At 31.7% G+C, this 24,012-nt stretch overlaps 1 protein-coding gene across 1 annotated transcript; it reads left to right on the forward strand.

The window, feature by feature from the left end:
- Nucleotides 1-5,884: 5,884 nt before the first annotated feature.
- Nucleotides 5,885-9,094, forward strand: LOC111876589 (heavy metal-associated isoprenylated plant protein 33). Its single transcript, XM_023873142.3, has 3 exons — nt 5,885-6,417; nt 6,798-6,873; nt 6,978-9,094. The coding sequence occupies exons 1-3, from the start codon at nt 6,388-6,390 to the stop codon at nt 8,678-8,680; spliced, it is 1,809 nt and encodes a 602-aa protein (XP_023728910.2). The 5' UTR covers nt 5,885-6,387; the 3' UTR covers nt 8,681-9,094.
- Nucleotides 9,095-24,012: the final 14,918 nt, after the last annotated feature.

Genomic DNA, 24,012 nt, shown 5'->3' on the forward strand with positions numbered 1-24,012 from the left:
CTATAAACCCTAGCTCGCCTCTACAGCGGAAGTTCTTCATCGAGCTCTGCTGAGGCGTGACTTAGTTTTGAATCATAAGCTCTTATTTGATTCTGTTCTGTGTTCGTTCTTAATTTGTTCTTAAACTGTTAGAATTCTTTTATCGCACTTGTGAAAGATCTAAACAATCTAAGAGTTTTGAACTCATCAAACATTGTTAGGGGCTGAATCTGTAAGGGTATTTTCATATTTTCAAGTATAAAGGGACTGAATTCGTGAGATTTGATAAACCACAAGACCATTTTTGAAAATTCTTTGAAAAAAGACAATTAAATTGCTAGGGGGAGGGATGACCTCCACCATTCTATTTTTCCCGGTAACTTAACCACTTGAGCTAAAGGCTCACTTGGTTTTTACCTTCTAAAATTCATTTATATAATAATAAAACGCTAAAAAATAAAAAATAAATTAAAAAAAAAACATTTTTTTACATAGTTTTTATTTAATAAAACAAAATGTATTTTAGCATATTATAAAAAAATACGTTTAGAAAAAGTATTTATTTTTATGTATTTATTTTACATAAAATGTGTTTTTTTAATAAAACGTAAACAATAAATAAATTACAAAAAACATTTTTTTACATATACTTTTTTTAAATAAAATAAAACGTGTTTTTCGTATTATAAAAAAATAAGTAAATTACAAAAAAAAACATTTTAAATAAAACAAAACGTATTTTTTTCTTTCTAAAACTCATATATACAATAATAAAACCGATAAAACATAAATAATAAAGGGTAAATTACACCAATCGAAAGTGTGTTTAGTCTCTATTTTCAAAAATTAACTCGGAACGTCCCTCGTGTCGTTAAAAGTTGCACATTTCATCCCTTGTTAGTTTAAATTTGCACGTTTAATCCCTTATGACACATAAAAAGACTACAATGCCCTTTTCCTTTACCTTTTCATTTATTTTTAACATTTTTGACATTTTTAATTATTAAATTTTATTTTAATTATTTTTCTATTTTGTTGAAGACCTGACCACCATCACCACAGGTAATCTACACCACCTCCGGAAATTATAGCATCATCACCACCCTCACCGGAAAATAGAGCACCACTTCCACCCCTCACTTCATCCCATTCACTCCTCTGTTCAAAGCAAGTGTTTCACTAAAAAAAATTAGAAACTACCACCTTATTCACCAAACTAGCAACCTATACTCAAGCCACCATTGAACCATCCACATTTACTGTTAACACCACCAACAGCTTCCATCGGAAAATCCATCAGCAAATTAGGAATGAATAATCAAGGCAAATAAGGAAGGAAGAATTTGGGCATGGCAATGTTTAATTCGAAATCAGGAAAGGATTTAGGGTTCTTAACCTGAAAGCAGGCGGCGGGAAAGATGGGGGAGGAGATGAGTGACGGTTATGCAAATCTGATTACTACGTGGAGTGTCTCTGGTAAGGCTTCGACGAGACCTTCTTTGTTGCCACCAACATCATCTTCTTCCCTATCGATATCCGTATATTCTACCACCGTCTCAAACGAGTTTGAATAAAAGAAGCATACAACTATTTCTTCGATTTCAAATGACTCAATCTCGATTTCTGAAATGCCTCCATCCGTGTGAGATAAAGAACCATAGGGTGTCGGAACCATCGTCTATGTAAGATTGGAGCTCTATTTGGGGATTTCATGTGTGATGGTACGAGAGAGAGAGAGAGAGAGAGGGGGAAAAAGGGACAGAAAATAAGGTTGGTGGTTGTTAGAAGACTGATGAAGATGGAGTCGTCATTGCCACTTCTGTGCTCCCATCTACACTCCTTCTGGTGCCCGGCCAAGGTGTAAGGGGATGTTGGGAACTGAAGGGAAAGAGTAGGGTTGAACGTGTAATTGAGGGGGGGGGGGATATTTATTTTATTTTATTCTTTTTTCAATTTTAAAAAATGATAAACAAATAATAACAATATAAAAAAGAAATTACTAAGGGTAAAATAGTCATTTTATGTCTTCAGGGACTGCCCGAGTGAAAAAAACATAATACAGGGACGGTCTGAGTTAATTTTTGAAAATAGGGACTAAACATGTTTTTTAGCATATACACGAAGGACAATAGGTGTAATTTACCCAATAATAAATAAAACATATTTTTATGTATTTATTTAAGGTAAAATATGTTGTTTTATGTATTTCTAAAAATCGTTTTTCGGTTATATGTATTTAAAAACACTTATAAAACCTATTTGGTTATATGTTTTATTTAAAATACGTATTTCAACTTAACCGCTAGTTCCAAATCGTATGGTTAAAATGACGATAAAAAGAAATAAAGATATATTTTCTTAAAATAACAATAATTAACACTACTTTTGAAATAAAAAAAATACTAATTGTTTAAATACATATAACAAAATTGATGTTAAGTTTTTTTTAACCGAAAAACGGTTTTTCGAAAATCGATTGGGCAAAAAAAAAACAATTCGACCGATTTTGTCTTTCATTACTACGTAATAACATTTTATATGAAAACATATTTTTTTAAAGACATAAAAAAAACATTTTATATAAAATAAATTCGTAAAAATAAAATATGTAAAAAAACGTTTTATTAAAAAAAACATTTTATGTAAAATACTACATAAAAATAAATACTTTTTCTAAACATATTTTTTATAATACGCTAAAATACATTTTGTTTTATTAAAAAAATTATGTAAAAAAATGTTTTTTTTAATTTATTTATTGTTTATGTTTTATTGATTTATTATAATATAAATGACTTTTAGAAGGTTAAAACCAAGTGAACCTTTAGCTCAAATTGTTAAGTGGGCAAAATAAAAAGGTGGCGGTCAAGAGTTCAATCCCTCCTCTAACAATTCAATTGTGTTTTTCAAAGAAATTTCAAAAATAGCCCCTATGGTTTATTAAATGTCATGAATTTAGTCCATTTATATTTGAAAAGACGAAAAATATCCTTACAGATTCAGTCTCTAACGGCGTTTTAGTAACGATGTTAGTAAAAAGGGTCAACGTTGCAAGTTTTGCAAACCACAAGGACCATTTGCATCAAAAAAAATTAATAGAGACTAGGAACTGACTTTTTTAATTTTGGCAAACTATAGAGACCATTTTGTAATTTTGTCTTATCATAATAACTTTACATCTATATGCTAATTATGTTGGATTATAGTTTAATACGAAATTTCCATTTCTAATCCATTAAGAACAATAAAAATTAAGACCATGATAAGTTTTATATCAATATTTTATATTACTATACATAATTATTATTTTATATCTTAGTTTTAGGCATGTTTGGTACGAAATATTTGAGAGTTTCTAGATTTTAGAGTTCAACAAAACACTCTGTTTTGAACAAAAAACATTGTTTAACATTACAAGATTCTAACGTTTAGTTTAAACAAAATGTTTCAAATCTAAAAGTTATCTCACGTAGCTTTTAACCAGACGCTACCGACTACCAGCTATCCGCTTCCCACTTTCCAGTTAGTTTTGCCGAGCACACCCCTAGATATAAAACAAACTTTTATGAAAAAAAATTGTAAAATTATGTTTCTTAACATTCAATTTGTGATACAAACAACCCATGAAAATGAAACCTCACCACCATCTGTGAAAAGTAAATGTGTATTTAATGGGTTAATGTCATTTTAACGCAACAAACTTTTCTATTTATTTTAAAAGGCTGCTCAAGGTTTTTATTTATTTATTTATTTATTTCTTTTTTTAAACTCTAAGGGAATAAAATCGTTTTTTACATGTTAATTGAATCCCTATATCGGTGTAAGAAGTTAAAGTGCTACACATAATAGGAGCTACTCATGTGGAGAAACACCTTACCCACCAACTCTCGTTTTTACCTGTTCACTTCAAATCTGTTTTTCTATTCGTTCTTCAATTAATGAAAATGGTGAAAGACATATTCAAATCCCTAATTATAAAGACATGAACATGTTTATTGGTGCTGTTTGGAATTGTGTTGCTCAGTTTAAACTCTTCTTCCAATGATTTACCTGTAAAGTCTCCATTATCGTCTTCAACACTAAATCACCATAAACCCCTTTACAACTTTGCAATGAAAAACACTTCAAACTAGCATTTATCCCAAAGTTCTTAAAAATTCTAATTATATCTTGTGGTCATAAACTATGATATTCAAATATCCCTAATCTCGTTACACTTTGATTAGTGTTAATCATCTGCAAGATCACTATCAATCCATCCCTCCCTATCTTCGTTCTTCTTCCTCGAAATGTAATCGATTTTAGGTCGACAGATTTGACCATCGTGTTCCACCGTAGAGCGTCGATAACTCTACATGCCTCGGAAGTGCTCAGGCGGTATATTCGTTGCATTTTGGCTCTCAGGTGCAAATTCAACAACTTTTTAGCTATTGTTTTTATTGTGTTCGCTACTCCATACATGAATTGTCAGCTCCTTTTGATCCAATTGAATCTTCCCATATCTACAACTCTTCTATTGTCAGAATCAAAGAAGAAGATGGGAACGTAGGCACTGTCTGGTTGGGGAGGGGGATTATTTTTTTATTTTTCCTTTTAGTTTTCATTCAGTATAAAATTAAACCTAAAAGATTACATGACATTTTATTTAAGCTGTGTGGCCTACAAACAACCAGCTTACCCGATTGTTTCATCAAAAATGGTTTTTTAAACATTTTAAATTGGACTTTATTTCTTTTCAATGAAAAAAAAATTTAGTAACATTTTAAAGCAAATGAAAAAAATTCATAGAACTAAAATGACATTAACCCTGTATTTAATCTCAATAACTACATAAAATGCGAATGCCATAAAAATAATCCATAACAATATTGAATTAAAAAACCAACTTTTGTATCAACAAACTAACCAAAATAACTCTTGATAAGTGTTGATTAATTCAAAATACTTATAATAATATATAGTATAGATAACCATGTTGACGTGAAATCATGCTCCTCATGTCATTCTAAGTTTCTTTTTGGACTTTGTTTTAAATGTCATACCATGTATTTTATCGTTTGAATTGCTTTTTTTACTACCGGACTTAAACCTTGTTTATAGGTATTATTTTTTGCAAACGGAATTTCCCTAACAAGGATTTCGGAATAGCTTTTGTGTACCTACTAATTTTCTGTTGTAAACATGAAACTATGTCACAATCGTAAGTGCTGAGTAATGTCAGGATAACATAATTTGAATATTAGTCAACAAGTTATCTACTGGATTTTAAACATTGGTCACTACACACTTATGAGTTAATATATGAAAACACAATCAAATCAAGATAATAGATCAATAACCACAAAATCAAACAAGGCCAAGAGTTACATTGCAAATTTCATATATATATGCAACAAATCCTAAAATCTCCAACCCCTCAAGTAAACAAAAATATCAAAGTATGTGCCTCAAGCTATAAACGTTCTTAATTTCTTAATGCTTTGAGAAAAAATATATATATATATACTTACGAATACACAATTGCAAATAGAGAATAAACAAAATTAACACATGACATAATTCTTATCACAAACTTCATTTATTACCGACGATGACATAGCAAGTTTTAACTGTTGTACCTCTGAAAAAAATGATTCTCGCAAAGGACATTATTGCTGTTTTATTGTATGTCACAAAAAATTATTTTTGGTATTTTGTAAGTACCCACTACCAACTTTAATAGCCAGTTTTAGTGAGAATACCACTACAATAAATCATCTAATTCCGATTATTCAAAATTTCATAATGAAATCCAGCGAGATAAATTTCATAATTTTGGGGAAAGGGATCTGACATTTAAGTACTTTCAAATCTGGTGATGGATTACCATGTTTCATATATTTAGCAAAATAAGATAATGTGAATTCATCAAAAAAGAGAGTGAGCCATAGCCGAGCCATTTACAATAGCCGGCTTAGCCGCTAATTTACTATAAATAAAACCCATTGAAAAGAAAACTCAAATAAATAAACCTAAAAAAACCCAGTGAGAGATAGAGATAGAGAGAGAGAGAGAAAGGTCTCTGTGCATCATCTCCATCTCTGAAATAGGAAAACCACAGAGAGAGGTTTTTTAATGTCTACCCACCGCCTCTGAATCTTGTTGTCAAAGTTCTCTTTGTTGTATAACCAGAAGAACCCTTTTGGCTTCTCTCTTCCTCATTTCACTCAAATCAAAGAAACTAAAATATCTCCATTTTTAGCTTCCTTAATTTTCACAACAAATTCTTGATTGTTCTTCCCTTTTCTGTTTCTTTTTTGTTTCTTGTCACTTCAGATCTGTAAAACCCACAATCACATTTCCTCAGTTTCGTTTTACATTTTTCTTTTCTCTTTTCTTTCTGGATTTTGTTTGTTTTAACCTCAAAATATGAGTAAAGAAGAGTTCGTGAAGATTCAGGTACATACATAATAACATAACCTTCTTAAATTTGTTAGTGTGTGAAGAAAAAAGTGTGTTTTTATTATACGAATTTGTTTATGAATATCTGTATATTGCTTCTTTCAATGCTTTGCGTGTTTTGAACTCAAAAATCTTCAGACTCGCTTTTACATTTGCGTTGATTTTCAACTCTATCTCTCTCTCTTTCTCTCACCAAACAGTCTGTTCACAATTAATTTCAATTAAAATGTATACAAACAAAAGATGCCTCTTTCCCCTTTTTCTTTTTGTCGGATTTCAGTAAAATTTCTTCTTCAATTCAATGGTGTTTTGAATCTTGAACTTCACTCTTGTTTATTTCATCAAGCCATTGTTTGCTTGTTTGTTTGTCCATGCAGACTACCTCTCTGAAAGTGAACATCCACTGTGATGGCTGCAAGCGAAAAGTGAAGAAAATCCTTCAGAAAATCGAGGGTATTTTGATTAAATCCTGTAAATTTAATGATTTTAATGTTGAATCTGAATTGGGTTATGGTTATTTGATGTTTTTGTTGGTTTAATTTTACTTTGGTGAGCAGGAGTTTACACCATCAAAATAGATCCAGAACAGGGGAAGGTGACAGTATCGGGAGATGTTGATCCAGACACACTCATCAAGAGGCTTGCTAAAAGCGGAAAGCTTGCGGAGGTTTGGGGTGCTCCGACGACGAAGCCAAATCCACAGATCAACAATCAATTTAAGAACATGCAGATTGACGGTGGTAAAGGCGGTGGTGGTGGCGGTGGTGCCGGAAATAACAAAAACCAGGGGCAGAAAGGCGGTGGAAACAATAATAACAATAATAATCAGCAGCAGCAAGGTAAAGGAGGAGGCCACCAGCAACCACCGCAGCAAGGCGGTGGTCCGACGCCACAACAACTTCAACAGTTTCAACAGCTTCAACAAATGAAAGGGTTTCAAGATCTGAAGATGCATCCCCAATTTAAGGACATGAAAATGCCCCCTTTTGGTAACAACCCCGGAGGTGGTGGTGGTGGCGGCGGCGGAAAGAATGCACAGAAGAATGTGAAAGTTATTGAGGATGATGGGAGTGAAGATGATTACGATGATGAAGATGATGAGTTTGATGATGATTATGATGATGATGATGAGTTTGATGATGATTTGGATGACGTTCCTGTGAAGAAACCGGTGATGATGGGTGGCGGAGGTCCTCAAGGTCAGATGGCTAATATGTTACCACAGCTCATGAAAAGTGGGCAGATTCCGCCACAGTTTATGAATATGAAGAACGGACAAATACCACCGCATCTCATGAAAGGTGGTGGTCCGATGCCACAGCAGCAAATGAAGGGTGGTCAGATGCCACCTCAGCAGCAGATGAAAGGTGCTCCGGCTCCCCAGATGGGTAATAACGGCGGTGGTGGAAAGAAAGGTGGAGGAGGAGGAGGAGGTGGTGGTGGTGGTGGTGGTGGTAATGTTCCTGTACAGATGAATGGTGGTGGAAAGAAAGGTGGTGCCGGAAACAATGGTGGAAACCAAAATCAGAGTGGCGGAGGAGGTAAGAATGGTGGTAAAAATGGTGGACCTCCTCAAGATGGTCAAAATAAGAATGGTGGTGGCGGTCAAAATAAGAATAATGGTGGTGGTGGCCAAGGCGGTGGGGGTGGAGGCGGCGGCGGCGGCGGCGGCGGCGGTGGTGGTGGTGGTGGCAACATGAACATGAACGTTAATGGAGGTAAGAAAGGTGGGATGAATGATGGAATACATGGCATGCCAAACATGATGGCGATGAGTGGTGGTGGGGGTAATGTGGGGCTCATGGGAAACATGCCTATGAACAGTCAGATGGGTCCTCGAATGGGTCAACAACAGATGGGGAATCAAATGGGTCAAATGGGTCAAATGAATGCATCCATGGGTCATATGGGTAACATGCAAGCTGTTCAAGGACTTCCAGCTGGTGCTGGAATGCACGGTGGCAGTGGCGGCGGTGGTGCCGCCGGTGCTGGTGGATATTTCCAAGGTGGTGCACCCGAATCCATGGCTAATAACCCTTATTACCAGCAACAAATGGCGGCAATGATGAATCAGCAAAACCCGAACGGTAATGAAAGATTCCACCCAATGATGTATGCCCGGCCACCACCGGCGGTCAACTATATGCAGCCACCACCATATCAACCTTACCCACCCTACCCCTACCCCCACCCACCACAGGGTGACCCTATCACACACTACTTCAGTGATGAAAATACCTCAAGTTGCAGCATCATGTGAGAAGAAACCTCAGGCGGATGGCGGTGGGTGGCGGTGGATGGTGGTGGCATGGCGGCTCCGCCACCACTAGATTCCATCAAGCAGGACCAAGAGAGATGGGGTTTTCTTTAGCTTTAGTTGTTTCCCTTTTGTTTTACTTTTACTTGATCCTGAAGATGGATTAGGGTTTTTTAAATTATGATCTTAGGGGAGTAATATATAGATGATAATATTTTATCAAAGCTTAGGGGAAGAATGAGATGTTAGTGACACTAGTGAGTGGGGGATGATGATGATGATGATCATGGTTATGATGATGGATTATGAGCTTGATGTTTATATGTGTTCATATGTTGAAAAAAAAAACAGAAATAATATAAAAATGAGATTGGGGGTTTTAAGAAACAAAAGAAAGTTTCCCCCATTTCTTCCCCATTTTAAGTTTGTTTTTTGAAGTGATTGTTATTAAATTATTGGTTTTCTTTTCTGATATTGGGCATCAATCTAGTTATTTCGATCTTAAATTTGAAAACAATTCAAAGTAGCAATTAGTTATTAGTAAATGTGGTTGAAATGATGGAGGACAATGTGGTGGGGCCACTCAAAACAAGTGGGACCAATGGTAGTGATGATATGGGACCCATTATCTTTAATATGTGTAAGTTTATACCTATATGTATATATATCTATATATGTACCATTATAAAGAAGAGTGCAATAAGGTGAGATTATTGGTTTTGGTGCACTTGCCATATTTAATAGGGGTATGGTACTACTCTTGTGGTGCTAAGTACTATTTTTCTGGTGAGAATATTGTACTCATCTATTAGATCTGTGTTAGATAATTACAAAACAAAATTTTATTTGCTTTATTGAAACGATATTTGTCTATAGAATTTTGAATTTTTCTTTGTACCTCCAAAAAAGTCATGTGATATGTTTTAGTAGTGAACTTGAATTTTGTTCAAGATGTTTTCTGTATTTATGTAGCATTCCCACTCTAGTATGGAAGTTCGTTATTAACTGGAAATTGTTTTAGATGTTTATTTGGCCAAAACTTCATGGCTACCGAGCAATTAATATTTTTCATCCTAAAATGTAGTAACCGTGAATTATGGGATGTTTGTGCAAAATAAGGTATGGTAGAAGACGTCTATATGGAGAGAGGTGATGAAATTTAGTAAAATCTTTCGGATTTTTTTTTAGTTTTTTCAATGAAAATTTCAAATTAAAATGAAAATTTTGAAAACACATTCGGTTATTCACTTTTCAAAAATTTTACAAGAAAATGAAAATTTTATGTTTTCAAGATTGTATCTAAATTAAAAAAGTGATTTTTATAATTTTTTTAAAGTTTTTTAAATTTCTAAGATAAAAAATGAAAACTCTATGGGTTCCAAACAAATGTATTTTTTAAAACTTGATTGAAAACTAAAAGTAAAACTCAATTATATTTTCTGAAAATATTTAATTAGAAAATAAAAATAAATTTTCACAACTAAACGCAGCTTAGGTTTTCTTGGATTTATTAAAGTGGCTGAAAACTTGGTAAAATCTTGGCTACAAAGAGGGCTTTAACAAGGGGACACTTTTTTAATGCTACGAAGGAGGAATCGTATTCGGTAGTTCTTTTGGACTATGGTGACTATGTGGTTAACCATTAGTTGGTGTCTTGCTATTTATTTGGCATGTTAAATAGATATTTTCTGTTAAAAACATCATTATTATTTCCAACAATGAAGGTTACATTAGGGGATGTGGATTTTTTTTAGAGTCCCATTCATAGCACGCCCAAAATAATTATAAAACAAGTGTTTGAATGCAATCATTTTTTATAGAATGATACCATGGAGTAGATATTTTTGTCTAACGGAGAGTTTGATTTGGATTGAAGTAGAAGGCATTCCACAAAAGGCATGGTGCAATGACTCTCTTCTTAAAATCACGATTAAGTGGGGTCATTTTGTTCACTTTGATGATTCGCAAGAGTCTATTGCGTGTAATACTTGGGTATGTGTTCGTTCTTCTTATATGAATTTAATGTCGAAAACTCTTGTTGTAGTAGTTGATGGGATATCTCATAGTATTCGTGTCAAAGAGGTGAATGGCCGATTGCCTAATTTTGTTATGAATAAAAGAGCCAAACAAGAAAAGAAAGATTAGCATGTGTTTAATAATTGCGGTGATGAGCCGGATAAAGCGGATAATTGGAGGATGAAGGGGATTTAAAATTTATTTCGTATGACATAAAGCTTCAACAACAATGTCAACCCAACCTTGTTGATGTTCACAGAAAGAGAAGATACTAAAGTATATAAAGAGATTGAGATGGAAAGAAATGAGGACTTTCTACAAAGGGAGCTCACTCTAAGTCGATTGGTCATTTTTCAACCCCTATGGATGAAAATAATGAGCACAGACATTTACAACCCAATGAAAAGGCAACATTGAACTTATTGATGGAGAATGGTACCCATAGTCATAAGCAATAAAAGGACAATGAAAATTTTATAGGGACTTGATTTGTTTATCATACATACTTATAAAGCTAGTTTTTCTTTTCTTGAATCTCATGTATTTGAAACCCCCTTTTTTAACTTTCTCAAACCACATTCATTCGAAACCCTTTTTTTTAATTAATGCAACTCAAAAGTTTTCTTAATTATAATTTAACACTCAAAAGTTTTATAACTTATATTATGTTTAATTAGCATTTAGTGAAAAATTTACTATAAAATGATCAATCTTTTAGGAAACATGCATACAAATCATATACAAATTTCAGAATGAAAAAAACTTAAAAGTTTTTGTGTTTGGTTGAGTTCTTATTACCAGTTTTGGAGATATGCTATTATATTAGAGCTTTTAATTTGTAAGTTTGTTATACTAATTCGTTTTTATATTTTCTTCATTTTTTGGATTATTGTAATACAATCGTTGTATATTGTGGTTTAATCTTTAATAAATTGATCATATGTTATATAGGGTAATGTCGAAAATATTGAATTAAATATTTTAAATATGTTTTTTTTTTTTTTTTTTTTTTTTTTTTTTTTTTTTTGTAATTATACCGTTTCAAAAGGGTAATTTATTAAAACTCATACATATGTTATACTTTCCATCTTTCTCACACACTCTCTCTCAATATATATATATATATATATATATATATATATATATATATATATATATATATATATATATATATATATATATATATATATATATATATATATATATATATATATATATATATATATATATATATAGAGAGAGAGAGAGAGAGAGAGAGAGAGAGATAGATAGATAGATAGATAGAGAGAGAGGTCTAAACACTTCAACCAAAATTCATTTAAAATCTAATATTTCAAATGCTTTTTAATAATGATTGTAAAATTTTCAACAAGTGTTACTTAATTGATTGATTAATAAAAATATTAATGTTTTGAAACTCCTAACTCTTAAACTTATATTATTTAATTTGTTAGTTAACTAAAATATTTTTCCTACATAAAGATAACATTTTTATGTTTGGTTACTCATATTTGTTTATGTAATTAGAAAACAAGGTGTATATAGAATGACTATTTTAATTTCACATATGAATCGATACCACTAGAGAGGTATGTTGTTTTTAACCGGTGGTAGGAGATCCACATACCCTTTTTAATTATTTTTATATTAATGTTTACTAATATCTATTTTATATTCCTATTTACCTTAATTTTTTAGGTACAAATTAAGGAAGAACATTCTCAGCGCACCAACATAAAGTCAAACGTACGCCTTGCAAAATATGTAATTAAAATTAAATATCATATTTACTAATCGATTTATTTTAAAACTTTTGATGACATTTATATATAATGATATATTTTGTATAATTTCATTCTTAATTTCAATGTTTAATATTTGAAAGTTCATATATGAAACCTTAGAAGTTTTAGTGTAATATAAATAGTGTAATACAAATTTTATTAGCTCAATATTGTTTATTAATAGCTCATTCAAAACAACTTATTTCTTATTTTATCCAAAAAATATTATCGGACATAAGAAAAGTAGTTTATATTAATTTTATACAAAAACTTATAATATATATTGGATATTATAAAAGTAAAAATAAATTTATAAGGTATAACTATATTAGATAGTATCAAAATATAAGTTGATGAATTTTTATGTTATTTGATAATTCGGTTAATGCCCAAAACATGACTACAACGTAAATTTCAACATATTTTTATTTTTTTCCATAATTATTTTAACCACTTAAATGCATTCTTGCGCAACGCGCGATGTTACACCTAGTTAATTAATAGTCTTTAATTAATTAAATGAAATTTCAGGAGGATAAAAGATGACAATTTAAGTAGTAAAATAATTACCATTTATATGGATAATTATTAGGGGACTAGATAATTATCTTCTAAGGATTTTTTTTTTATTATTTTTTTTTATCATTCCTTATAAATATAGATGCATATTAACTAATTTTTACTTTTTGTCTGTCTATTTTTATAACCGTTAATTTTTTCATTTTTAGGAGGGTAATATGAAGATTTATCTGTCTGCTTTGAAATTACTTTTGGATAAAAAGTTGGCGTTCAAAATTCAAATTTCTCATTATAATTTGAAGAACAATGTTGATGGTTATGCAATCTCAAACTTCAATGTTGATAATAAAATCACTGTTGAATTGGAAAAGAAAAATTAACATCGAACATGTAACATTCTTTTACGAAACATACTACAAACACTACACTTATTAGATTCATTTTTTATATTTTAGTTGATCAACTAACATATTTCTATGTACTACAAATATAGGCGCCGTAATTCGATTCGTTTAACGTTTTATCGGCTAAATTCGGATGTCAAGTCACATTAAATTTAAAGGTTTTAAATATAATATAACTAAATCTAATATTTTAAATACTTTAAAATATTATTAACTTTTAGATTGACATATGAATTTATTTTCTATATTTAGGATGCAGTTTTGTATACTGGTGATAACGTCACACCCGCTTCGAATCTTTATAAAAGTATTGCAACAAGTGCACTAACTTATTGGACATCCTTTAAAAAAGTGTCTAGACATTAAGAATTAAAACACAACTTGGAAGATGTTTACGATGTTGATACTCTGGAAACAATGTCCTCAACCAAACAATCATTAACATCAATGACATATCGTACTTGTAGAGAAGGCAAGTCAAAACTGTTAATACCAAAGAAAGAAAAACAATATATGATTTTCATGATTTTATATAAGTAGTTGGGTGATTTGATTATAGTTGATTTCATATTATGTTTACATACTATTTGGTTTTTGATTATTTTGTTTCATACTATTCGTTTTTTGGGTTAGAATTTTGATCATTTAAATACATTTTGAGTTTTATGAAATGTTCATCTATTTACCTTTTGGGTTCCAAATCATATGAATTTAGAGTTTTAATAATTTTTTACTCTATTATTTCGTTTGAATGTGAATTTATCAGCATTGTTACAATGTTATTCATTACAACTTCAATATTAATATTAGCAAACTACAACTTTTTATGAAATTATAAACTTTTATAAACCTTTTAACCGTTCTAAAACAATTATTTATAGTTCCTTGTGAGTTTATTGATAAATTTATCAGTAAAATTTTACCATTGAAATATTATTATTTTTTAGATATTAATGATATCCACAATTTTACAGATTTAAATAATAAAACTCATTACAATCATGCTAAAGAGAAGCGAAGACTAAGATGTTTACATTTTTTGGAAAGGAAACTTCTCTAACGAGGGTTTCTAGCCTAGCTTTCGCGCACCGACTACTCCCCCGATGCGAACATGAGGCTATGCTTCATGCCCTTAAGTCACTGCATGCGAATCTCCATGGCCACAGAGGCGAGTAGTGCCATGATTTGAACATAGGTTAATAGGTTATCCACATATCTTCCACATGTCTTACTAAGTCACCACAACCCAAGTGTAAGGCATTTATATTTACAAAATAGAAGATTGAATTCTATAAAAGAGAAACTTTATTTCATCATCTAAAGCAATAAATATTTTTGATTGTGTTTCACTTATACCTTTTCCACCTTAGATCAAATTGTTTATGTCATCTTGACCAATGGTTGGTCAAACACGTTGTCCATCAATGTTTTCCCTCAAACCTTCACCAATTTCTGTTATCCCTAAAATAAAATTCAAATACTCCCCAAATTTAAAGTCATAACTTATGCATCGAACATCCTATATGTTTGTAAATCAACATGATATATCTTCTTAATTATTCTATTTCTTTCTCAGTGTACATCGATGGTACCAAAATTCATCAAGGTCAAAACAATCACCTTGTATTTAATTCTTATTAATATAGTAAATACTTCCAATTTGAAGATAATAATCGGTCTCATACATGTTAAATTACAATTGCTCAATTTCTAACTATCTAACTCAATAACTTTATGTAATTATTCTTAACCTTACATTTTTCTATAACATTATTGATTAGATTTACTATAATTAAGTTTAAATTGCATAGATTTTTACTTGAAAGTGATGAGCATTAGTTGATGTTTTTATTGAAGCTTGATGATGATACAAAACTCAAAATCCCTTAGTGGTAATATCCTATATACTTAATAATTGATTATTTCGACAAAGATACTTTCCATTAACTTTGATAACAAATTTTTTGAATTAAGCATATTTTTATGATTATAAATTTATTTTCTATACTTACTTGTACTTATTATCCTGAAGATGAGAAAAGATTAACCATGTCTATATTGAAAAGTGCCAAAAAGATTTATTGGTCATACCTTTTTGACATGATTTTCAAACCTTCTTTGTTTTTTATTCGTTTTTATGTATTTGATTGTTTCTTCAAGAAACTCAGTTTTCTATTAATTTTAATTTGTTGAATTAAGCATACTTTTATGATTATAAATTTGTCTATTTTGTACTGTTAAATCAAGTGTAAATGAATTTGAATAATCGTTAAATGTTATATTCTATAATGTAATTTATGCATTAATTAATCAAATAATAGTACATATCCAAGTGGTCAGGTACCTCCAAGACAATAAGCAAACATGTAAAATATATGCAACTTTCATAATATTGTAATTTTTTTTACTAGATTTAAATGAACAATTAATTCTTTCACTTGATTTAGATTCTTGATTACTTATATAAGGTTGTAATAAAATAAAATTCTAATAAATTGAAAAAATTGTTCAACAAAACCTTAAAATTTTGAAATTTGTTGGAAATTTGGGTATATGCCAAGTTAGGCTTCTTTTTGTGTTGTCTTGTATGTTGATTTGGCTATGTAGGGTTCATTTGAAGTCCCATTTCTCTGCAATAATGTTAATGTTCACATCCAACTAGAAACAATTACAACGGGTAAGCATTCTAAATGATTTTTTCACTTAAATTAATCAAAACTATTATTTTAAGTGGTGCGTTCTCATGGATGCCACATCGGTTGTCACTATATAGACCATCTAGCGGTCTATAGAAGAATCCTAGCAGCTTTATGAATAATTTTGTTGTGTTTTCAATGAAGTATCACTCTATCAACATTCTTCTCTATAGTTCCTTCTCTTATTTTCGATATAGATGCATGTCACAACAGTAAGGCAGAAAGAGGTGTTAGTGACCATTAAATATGAAAAGGTAATATATAATTTAAGAATAATATATCAAGAGTAAATTGTAGATTTATGATAATTATTTCAATGAAAAATATGTTGTTTGATTGTTAGGTTACATATCTGGGTTATATATATATATATATATATATATATATATATATATATATATATATATATATATATATATAAGTTGATTTTGACAAGTTTGATCTAAATTTGATAATTGAAGCAGGTATGAAAGATATGTGCTAACGATTTTGAATTTCTATTTCCCTCTAGAAACCAACCGTAGCTTTACAGACCATTCCCTCATATCTCAGTAGGTCTTAACATTTCCCAAAATTCAGCTACAAGAAGTTATGGATGCACTTCTTGAATCAATCCTCTAAATCGAATTTCATTTGTTAGTTGGATGTAGTGACCAAAATGCAAGATTTGTGAAAGTTCATTATTATTTATTAGTGTTAACCTTTAGCAAATTATGAAACTAATATTATATTTTTGTTAATAACATGTTTCTTTTTGTAATAATTTATTTGATCAGAAGATATGTATATGTGATTGGGTGTAGCTTGAAAAATCATATTTTAATTTTTATAAGGAAAAAATACTTTGAAATCAACCAAATTACAATGTCTGAATTTGATGTTTATGGTTATGACAATTCACTTTATTTTTAATGTTTATCGAATTTCTTTGCAGAATTTAATGTTGTTTGTACATGTAACAACTTATTGATGCTTTTGGTTTTACAGGGCCAATATGAAAAGAGCCATATGAGCCTCCATGGGGGTTGGTGCACCGAACAAAGTCAATTCATAAAGCTACTTACACAACATTGTTTAATCAAGAAGTCGCATTATGTTGTGATAAAACAAAGATCACATAGATCATATATGTTAAAAGTTACTATATTAAAAAACCAAATTGCTCTAATATAAATATTAAATATTTTTATCTAATAATTTTGGTTCAAAAACTCTAAATATGAATCTGACTAACATTTTTTTTATTAAAATTCAACCTAAGACAAAACTATTTATTAATGTGATATGTATTTAATTTATGTTCCTCGCGTTTAACGCGGGTCATAATTTAATATATATATATCTATATATATATATATATATATATATATATATATATATATATATATATATATATATATATATATATATATATATATATATGACATAAATACAAATATTGCATCCTCGCATGCTCTAAAATCATTGTCAGTCTCACCACGACTAGGCTCACCTACTCTAAATGCTAAGATTTAAGGAGGTCTCTTCGATTCCTAATAAGGTCGGGTTTTAAGTGACATTTCTTGCTCAACAACCTCACCACCATCTTGTGTTTTGTGAGTAGAGTTACCGAAAAGGTTTGATAGGAAACTTGGCTTGTTAAAAGTATTAACATTATAAGTATTAAAACAAAATCCCTCTTTATATAAAAATGTGAATCTTATGCTTCCCATGGAAATTACGTCTTGTCGTGTTTTCTTTTTGGCATTATATGTGGGTGGTTTATGGGCACGTCAAATGAGAATTCTCAAAGTAAAGTATATGGCAGTTGTGATTCTCAAGCGTTACTTGAGCCGAATATGATGTAGCTTCGCATGATCGGTTTCACCATTTAGATTCATGATCCTCTGTTAATCCAATCATGAATGCTAAATGAGGATAAGAAGAGATTAACATGCTATTGACATAGTGTCAATAAATCTTGAAAGATCTAGGAATATCATAAAGATTGCGATTGACAATCGTTTATCTACCTAAATAGCTTTTTGGTGTGATTTTCGGCTAATCCACTTCACATCATGAAGTGAAATATCGATCATAGCCTTGTTTGAAATAATTTTATAATTGGGTAATTATTCATTAAGGATCAATAAAACAAACTAGGTATAACCACTAAAAGACTGATGTCTTAAAAGTATCCAATAAAACGTTAACTGCTTTGAAAGTCTCTAAAAGGACAAGCTAGTAGGATTGACCAATCTTGTTCATGGTTTGAGACGAAAAGAAAGATCATACCTTTAGCTATAGAAAGGAGCAAGTATGAAATAAAGTTAGTAATTTGATAGCTTTGATGCTACATGGAATTCCATAAAGTTGGGATTCGATTATGGAAATATAAATAAGTAGCTAACATATGCATATAATAAGATGATTCTGATTTGATATTAACAATTTGGAAAGATCCATATTAGAAAATGTTATATATGTGTAAAAATTCAAGTAATATGGGATTCCATCATGTTGGGAGCTGACTATGGTAGCATAGCTAACTAGCCAACTAGTACATACTATAAGGTGATTCTGATATGAGTAATCCGGAAAAATCCATTATGGAACTACATTGCATGTTGAGTTCCTTTGAAATAACATGGAAAAGTAAAGAGACCACAAACTTCAAAATAATTAAGTACATTTATAAGATTAAAGACACGTAGAATTCCACGTGTTGGAATTGGCTAAGATCAGGTGATTTTGACTAGGCATGAACAACTTGGAAAGATCCATTGTTGAGTTGCATAACATGTTGAGAGCCTTTTGGAACTAACACAACTAAGCATAGAACTCAAAGCTTCAAATTATCCTATGGTTAGAAATCATGAAAGAAGTTTCAAGAAGAAGAAAGCCAATTGAACATCAAATTTCGAGGACAATATATTGGCCCATTATGAGACGTATTTTGATAGGCTAAATTGATTACTAAGAAAAGGACTAAGAAAAGAACATATGCTCAAAGTATCTAAATTAGACTAAAACCTAAAGAAGAGTTGATTGATATCAATAATGAGGTCCTATAATATTCTTAAAGATCAAGAGTCTACTCATTCTTCCAAGTGTTTAACCTATAATTAGAATAATTACTCCACAACACCATTCATATGTTACTTCAAATCCTGGAGTCTTCACTAAAGGATGAGTACTGACATTTGTAAGAATGTGTAGTGACCAAAAGGAAGTAATAGACTATAACATAGAGAAGTGATTATGATCAAGGACATCAAATCGATTCCTTTTACTGTCCTTAGGATCATAAGATTACTTGTTCTCTTAAATGTTAAATCTATAGTCTTATGATTGACATATTATATATAATGTTTCGTAAGATTGTTCTAGCTCATTTAAATATAGAATGTTTCACATGTTTTATTATTTAAAAGTAAGTCAATGAAGTCTTTGAAACTAGTATAGTAACAATAATTCAATGTAGATTCATTGGTTAGATTAAGTGAAATTATGGAATCATCTTCTCGAACATATGAATTAGAGTTACATTACCAAATATCTAGTTGGATCGAATTTTGGAAATCATTTGACCCTAAGTCTTATGATGAATGCAAATCTTAATTGCGAAGAATGATGAAAATGACACCATCAAGTGGCAGAATATCTATTGGAGTTTACACTAATTGGCCATTTAGATTAACCACTATGCATATTGGTCCAAAATGTTTAAATCATCATCTTGAATATGTGAATGAGTAGTGCATCACCAAATATTCAGTTGTATAGAATTTTGGAAGTCATTAGACCACAAGTCTTTTGACTGATACATATCTCATAATATTAAGATAAATGATGAACAAATAACCTCACGATGCTGTCATTTGTTAGAATTAGTTCATGCTAATTGTCTGTTCAAATTGGTCACAAACAAAGTTAAGAGTCAACTGGGAAAAATGATAAGAAACTCAGATCCAATAGGATAGTGAAAATCTTGGTCAAAGGTTAACGATCATCTAATGGAATTATGATATTGTTTCACAATTCATCTCAAACTAAGTTTTTCTATAAGCAATATAGTGGGAGCCACATTGATCTTGATAAGAATCAAGAACCAGTTAACAAAGAACCTAAAGAAAATACTAACACTTAATTTAAGGCTAAAACCTATTATGAAAAATAAAATCTCTCTACCTCTTCCACAGAGATTTAATATAAGACATCATTAACCTTGTTGACTCCATGTCACATGGGAAACGAGTCATATATAGATTGTGATTAGAGTCTATTGTCTATCGGAAGCTATGGAAGGCCCATAAGCCAAAATTAGAGGAAGCTATGAGGAATGGGATTCAGTCTATGTTGTTTGAAATTTAAATTTATCCAAAACTTAGTGTTTGTGGATATTCAAATGATGACAAACATGAATAGAAACACACATATATTCAAACCAAGACTGGTTGTGAAAGATATGTAGGCTTGAGAAGTCCATTGATCGATTCTAACTAGCATCTCATGTTTGGATCATTTGCTTCAATGAGAAATTAAAAAGTTGAATTACGAGAAACAAAAGATAGTCCATATAAATGTCTAAGCTAGTGAGAGCAATGTTGTCCCTTGTACTGAATAGGAAATAATGTCCTAACTTTGCTAAGTGTAACAGATTTACATATCTTAGGAATTGTCTCTCTATGAAACACATGGGTGGAACAACGAAATATATACTATAGAGTTAAGTGAATCATTGATTTAAGCCAAATACTTGGAATCTTAAGGAAACTTGATATGCATAATTCTTAATAGAGTTCGTCCTAGTAAATCCAATGACTTTTATGCCTTGTGCATGAAAAGTCTGATAAGATCATTTTGGATTTAATCAAAGAATCAAGAATATTCTTTAGAATCCTAAAAGGAAGAAATAGATAAATTTAATAGTATGGAAGAAATTAATGAAAGAGTTACATTGATTGTGAGTTCCTTACTAATAGAGACATTTTTATTTAGCAGTCGGAGTTCATGTTCTCAGTAAATAACTAGCTTGGAAGACTACTAATTAATACATCTAAGTGGATTTGATAATCATCTTAGAGTATATTGCAATTAGCTAGATTTAAAAGACAAAATATGTGACAAAAACAAATTCATTAGTGACCCCAGTGTTATATTCAATCATTGATTGTTGTGTTAAAGTTTCTTGTGACTAAATGGTGACTTTACCTCGAGTATAGATCCCAAGTCACATAAGATCACATGGTAAATACTCAGTAAGTACTTTCACGATTGTGAGGATATCATAGTCAACTAAAGAGAATCATGTTGATTCATTCCTTTAGCTACATGTGCATAGCAGGTGGTGTGCCGATCAATTTTGGTATAAGAGAAAGAGGGTATTCATTTAAGCTTATTATTACGGACAACTAAAGTAAATATATATCTAAAACGTCCAATGAATAAAGAATAAATGGTCAATATGCTTTTTCCTTGGGAACATTATTTCAAAACCTACGTTGTGGGTTTTCCATCATTGACGAAGTTGGTAAACACTCTGACATTAATAAAGCATTAGGTTCAATATGAAAGGTTGTGAAAGTGATCTAAAAGAGATAATTAGAAGGATGAGTGGTGATGATGATTTCTAATGAATATGTTACTGATAAATATTTGGGGGGTTAGGGAGTTTGGATAAATGAAAGTGGATTATAGAGATTTGTCATGAAAAGAAAGTTAATTTTTAGGAATTCAACTAACAAAAAATGACATGGTTGGACTACATATTGGTGAGAAAATATTCATCTTTATTATGAATCTACTAGTGCTCGGGGTAGAATGGAAGGAAGTATACGTATTTTATGTGCCATTTATTATCATAAAAATAGAATTATTTTGTAACATCCCAAGGCCAGGTATACCTTATAAACCTTGATCTATTGAGCATTTGTCCATTTTGGCCCTTTGTAGAGAAAAGGTGGTAAATGAGTACGCGGGGCGTACAAGAGTGTATGCTCAGCGTACTCATATGTGTGCATTTGACGCGGAGGCTACCTAGTACGTTGGGCGAACCAGAGGGTACGCTGGGATACTAGGCCCATAGTAGAAACCCTAATTTGGGGTGTGACCCTATATAAAGGATATGATGGCCTTATTCCTGGCCACCATTCCCAGACACCAAACCCTCCTAACCCTAAATCTTCGTTCTTATAGCTTGTGAGTGCATCGGAGAGCTTGTGAGAAGAATCTTGTGTTATTGAAGTGGAGAAGAAGCTTTGGAGAAGAAGGAGGAGAGTCCAGGCTTTTGGATCTGAGCTTAGCTGTGTGGAAAGCTTCACTTAGAGGTATAAAGCTTCATGCTTTCTCATTCTTTTGGTTTGTGTATTTATATGGAGTATTTTAGGTTTTTGTCCCAAAAGATGGAGACTTTATGAGATAATAAGCTCAAGAGACCTTGATCTATCCCCTTTTAGTGTATTTTGTGGAGTAGAGTCATAAAAATCCAATCTTGGACGTTAGGAGTAAGCCATGCATGAGATATGAGCTTCGTGAGGAAAGAGGATGGATGCTTTGAGTGTTTGTGACCTAATCAGCTATGCAAAGGACTAAAGTCACTGACTTTATGGATTAAGAGATGTTAGAGAGTCCAGATCTATGATATGAGTCAATGTCTTAATTGATTAAGACCTAAAATGTGAGGAGAGTGAAACTGAGACGTATGTTGGGCGTAATCCCAGTATGCACATCGTAGGGGTTTAGTATCCCCGATGTCTGCATGGCAGCTGAGTACGCCCAACGTAGAGGGTTGGTACGCGCAGCGTACTCCATGCCGTTGACTTTCGGTTGACTTTTAGGGTTTGGTCAATTTGTGGACTATAAGGCCATAGAGGGGTAAAATGGTCTTTTTCCCTTCTGTGAGTTTGTAGAAGGGTTAGTTTAGCTTGAGTGAGAGCCTTATTAATTAGGTATTACTATCGTTGTGTTAGGCGGAGGCTAGACCATTGATTCAAGTTCGACATTATCCGAGTTCTACAAGTTGAGTCTTCTCACTGTACTTACCTTGAGTGGTATTCTAGGTGTGACCGGAGGGTCTTATGTGCATATACTGTGTATTGATATATCCTGCTTGTTGTCTTTGTGATTTATATGTTGTGTATTATATTGAGTTGCCGAGTTGAGGTACCGGAGGGTCCAACTGAGTTGTGGGACCAGAGGGTCTCACTGAGACACATTGAACGGAGGGTCTTATCTGAGTATAGCCATGAGAGACTAATGAGATATGTGTGGTATTTTGGGGAACTTACTAGTGATCTATATCGGGTGGTTCAGGATCCTAAGGAAAAACTTAGGGACTTTGTTAACAGGTTTGGCAGGGAAGCTTTGAGCATCCCCAACATTGAAATGGCCACCACTGTGGAAGCTTTCAAAATGGGATTAAGAAAGGATTCACCCTTCTACGAAGACCTTATGATGACCCCATGCAAAAGATTAGATGAATTCATATGTCGGGCATTGAGGTTCATAAGGCTCGAAGAGCATAGAGAGATCTAGAAGAGAAGCAACCCTTCAGATCCATATGAGAACCCCAACAGGAAGGCCGAATCCTCGACTCAAAGATCCTACAAATCAAAGCCTGATTACAAACCAGATCATCATAGGTTTAATGCCCTTGAAGATGGAGGAGAAGAAGAAGAACTTCCTAAAATCACCGACTATTGTTTTTCTGTGGATATTTCAGGTGTAATTCATGCTATGCAAAATCTTGGAGATAAAGCAATATGACCAAAAAGAGATAACAAGTCCACCGCCTGGAAAGACAAGTCCAAATGGTGTGCTTACCATGAAGACATTGGCCACATGACGGAGGACTGCATAGCTCTACGAAAAGAAGTTAGTTACCTCCTTAGCAAAGGACACCTTGAAGAGATCACTGGGAGAAAAAGAAAAAAATC

Source organism: Lactuca sativa, chromosome 5 (assembly GCF_002870075.4).
Source record: "Lactuca sativa cultivar Salinas chromosome 5, Lsat_Salinas_v11, whole genome shotgun sequence".
Lineage (NCBI taxonomy): Eukaryota > Viridiplantae > Streptophyta > Magnoliopsida > Asterales > Asteraceae > Lactuca > Lactuca sativa.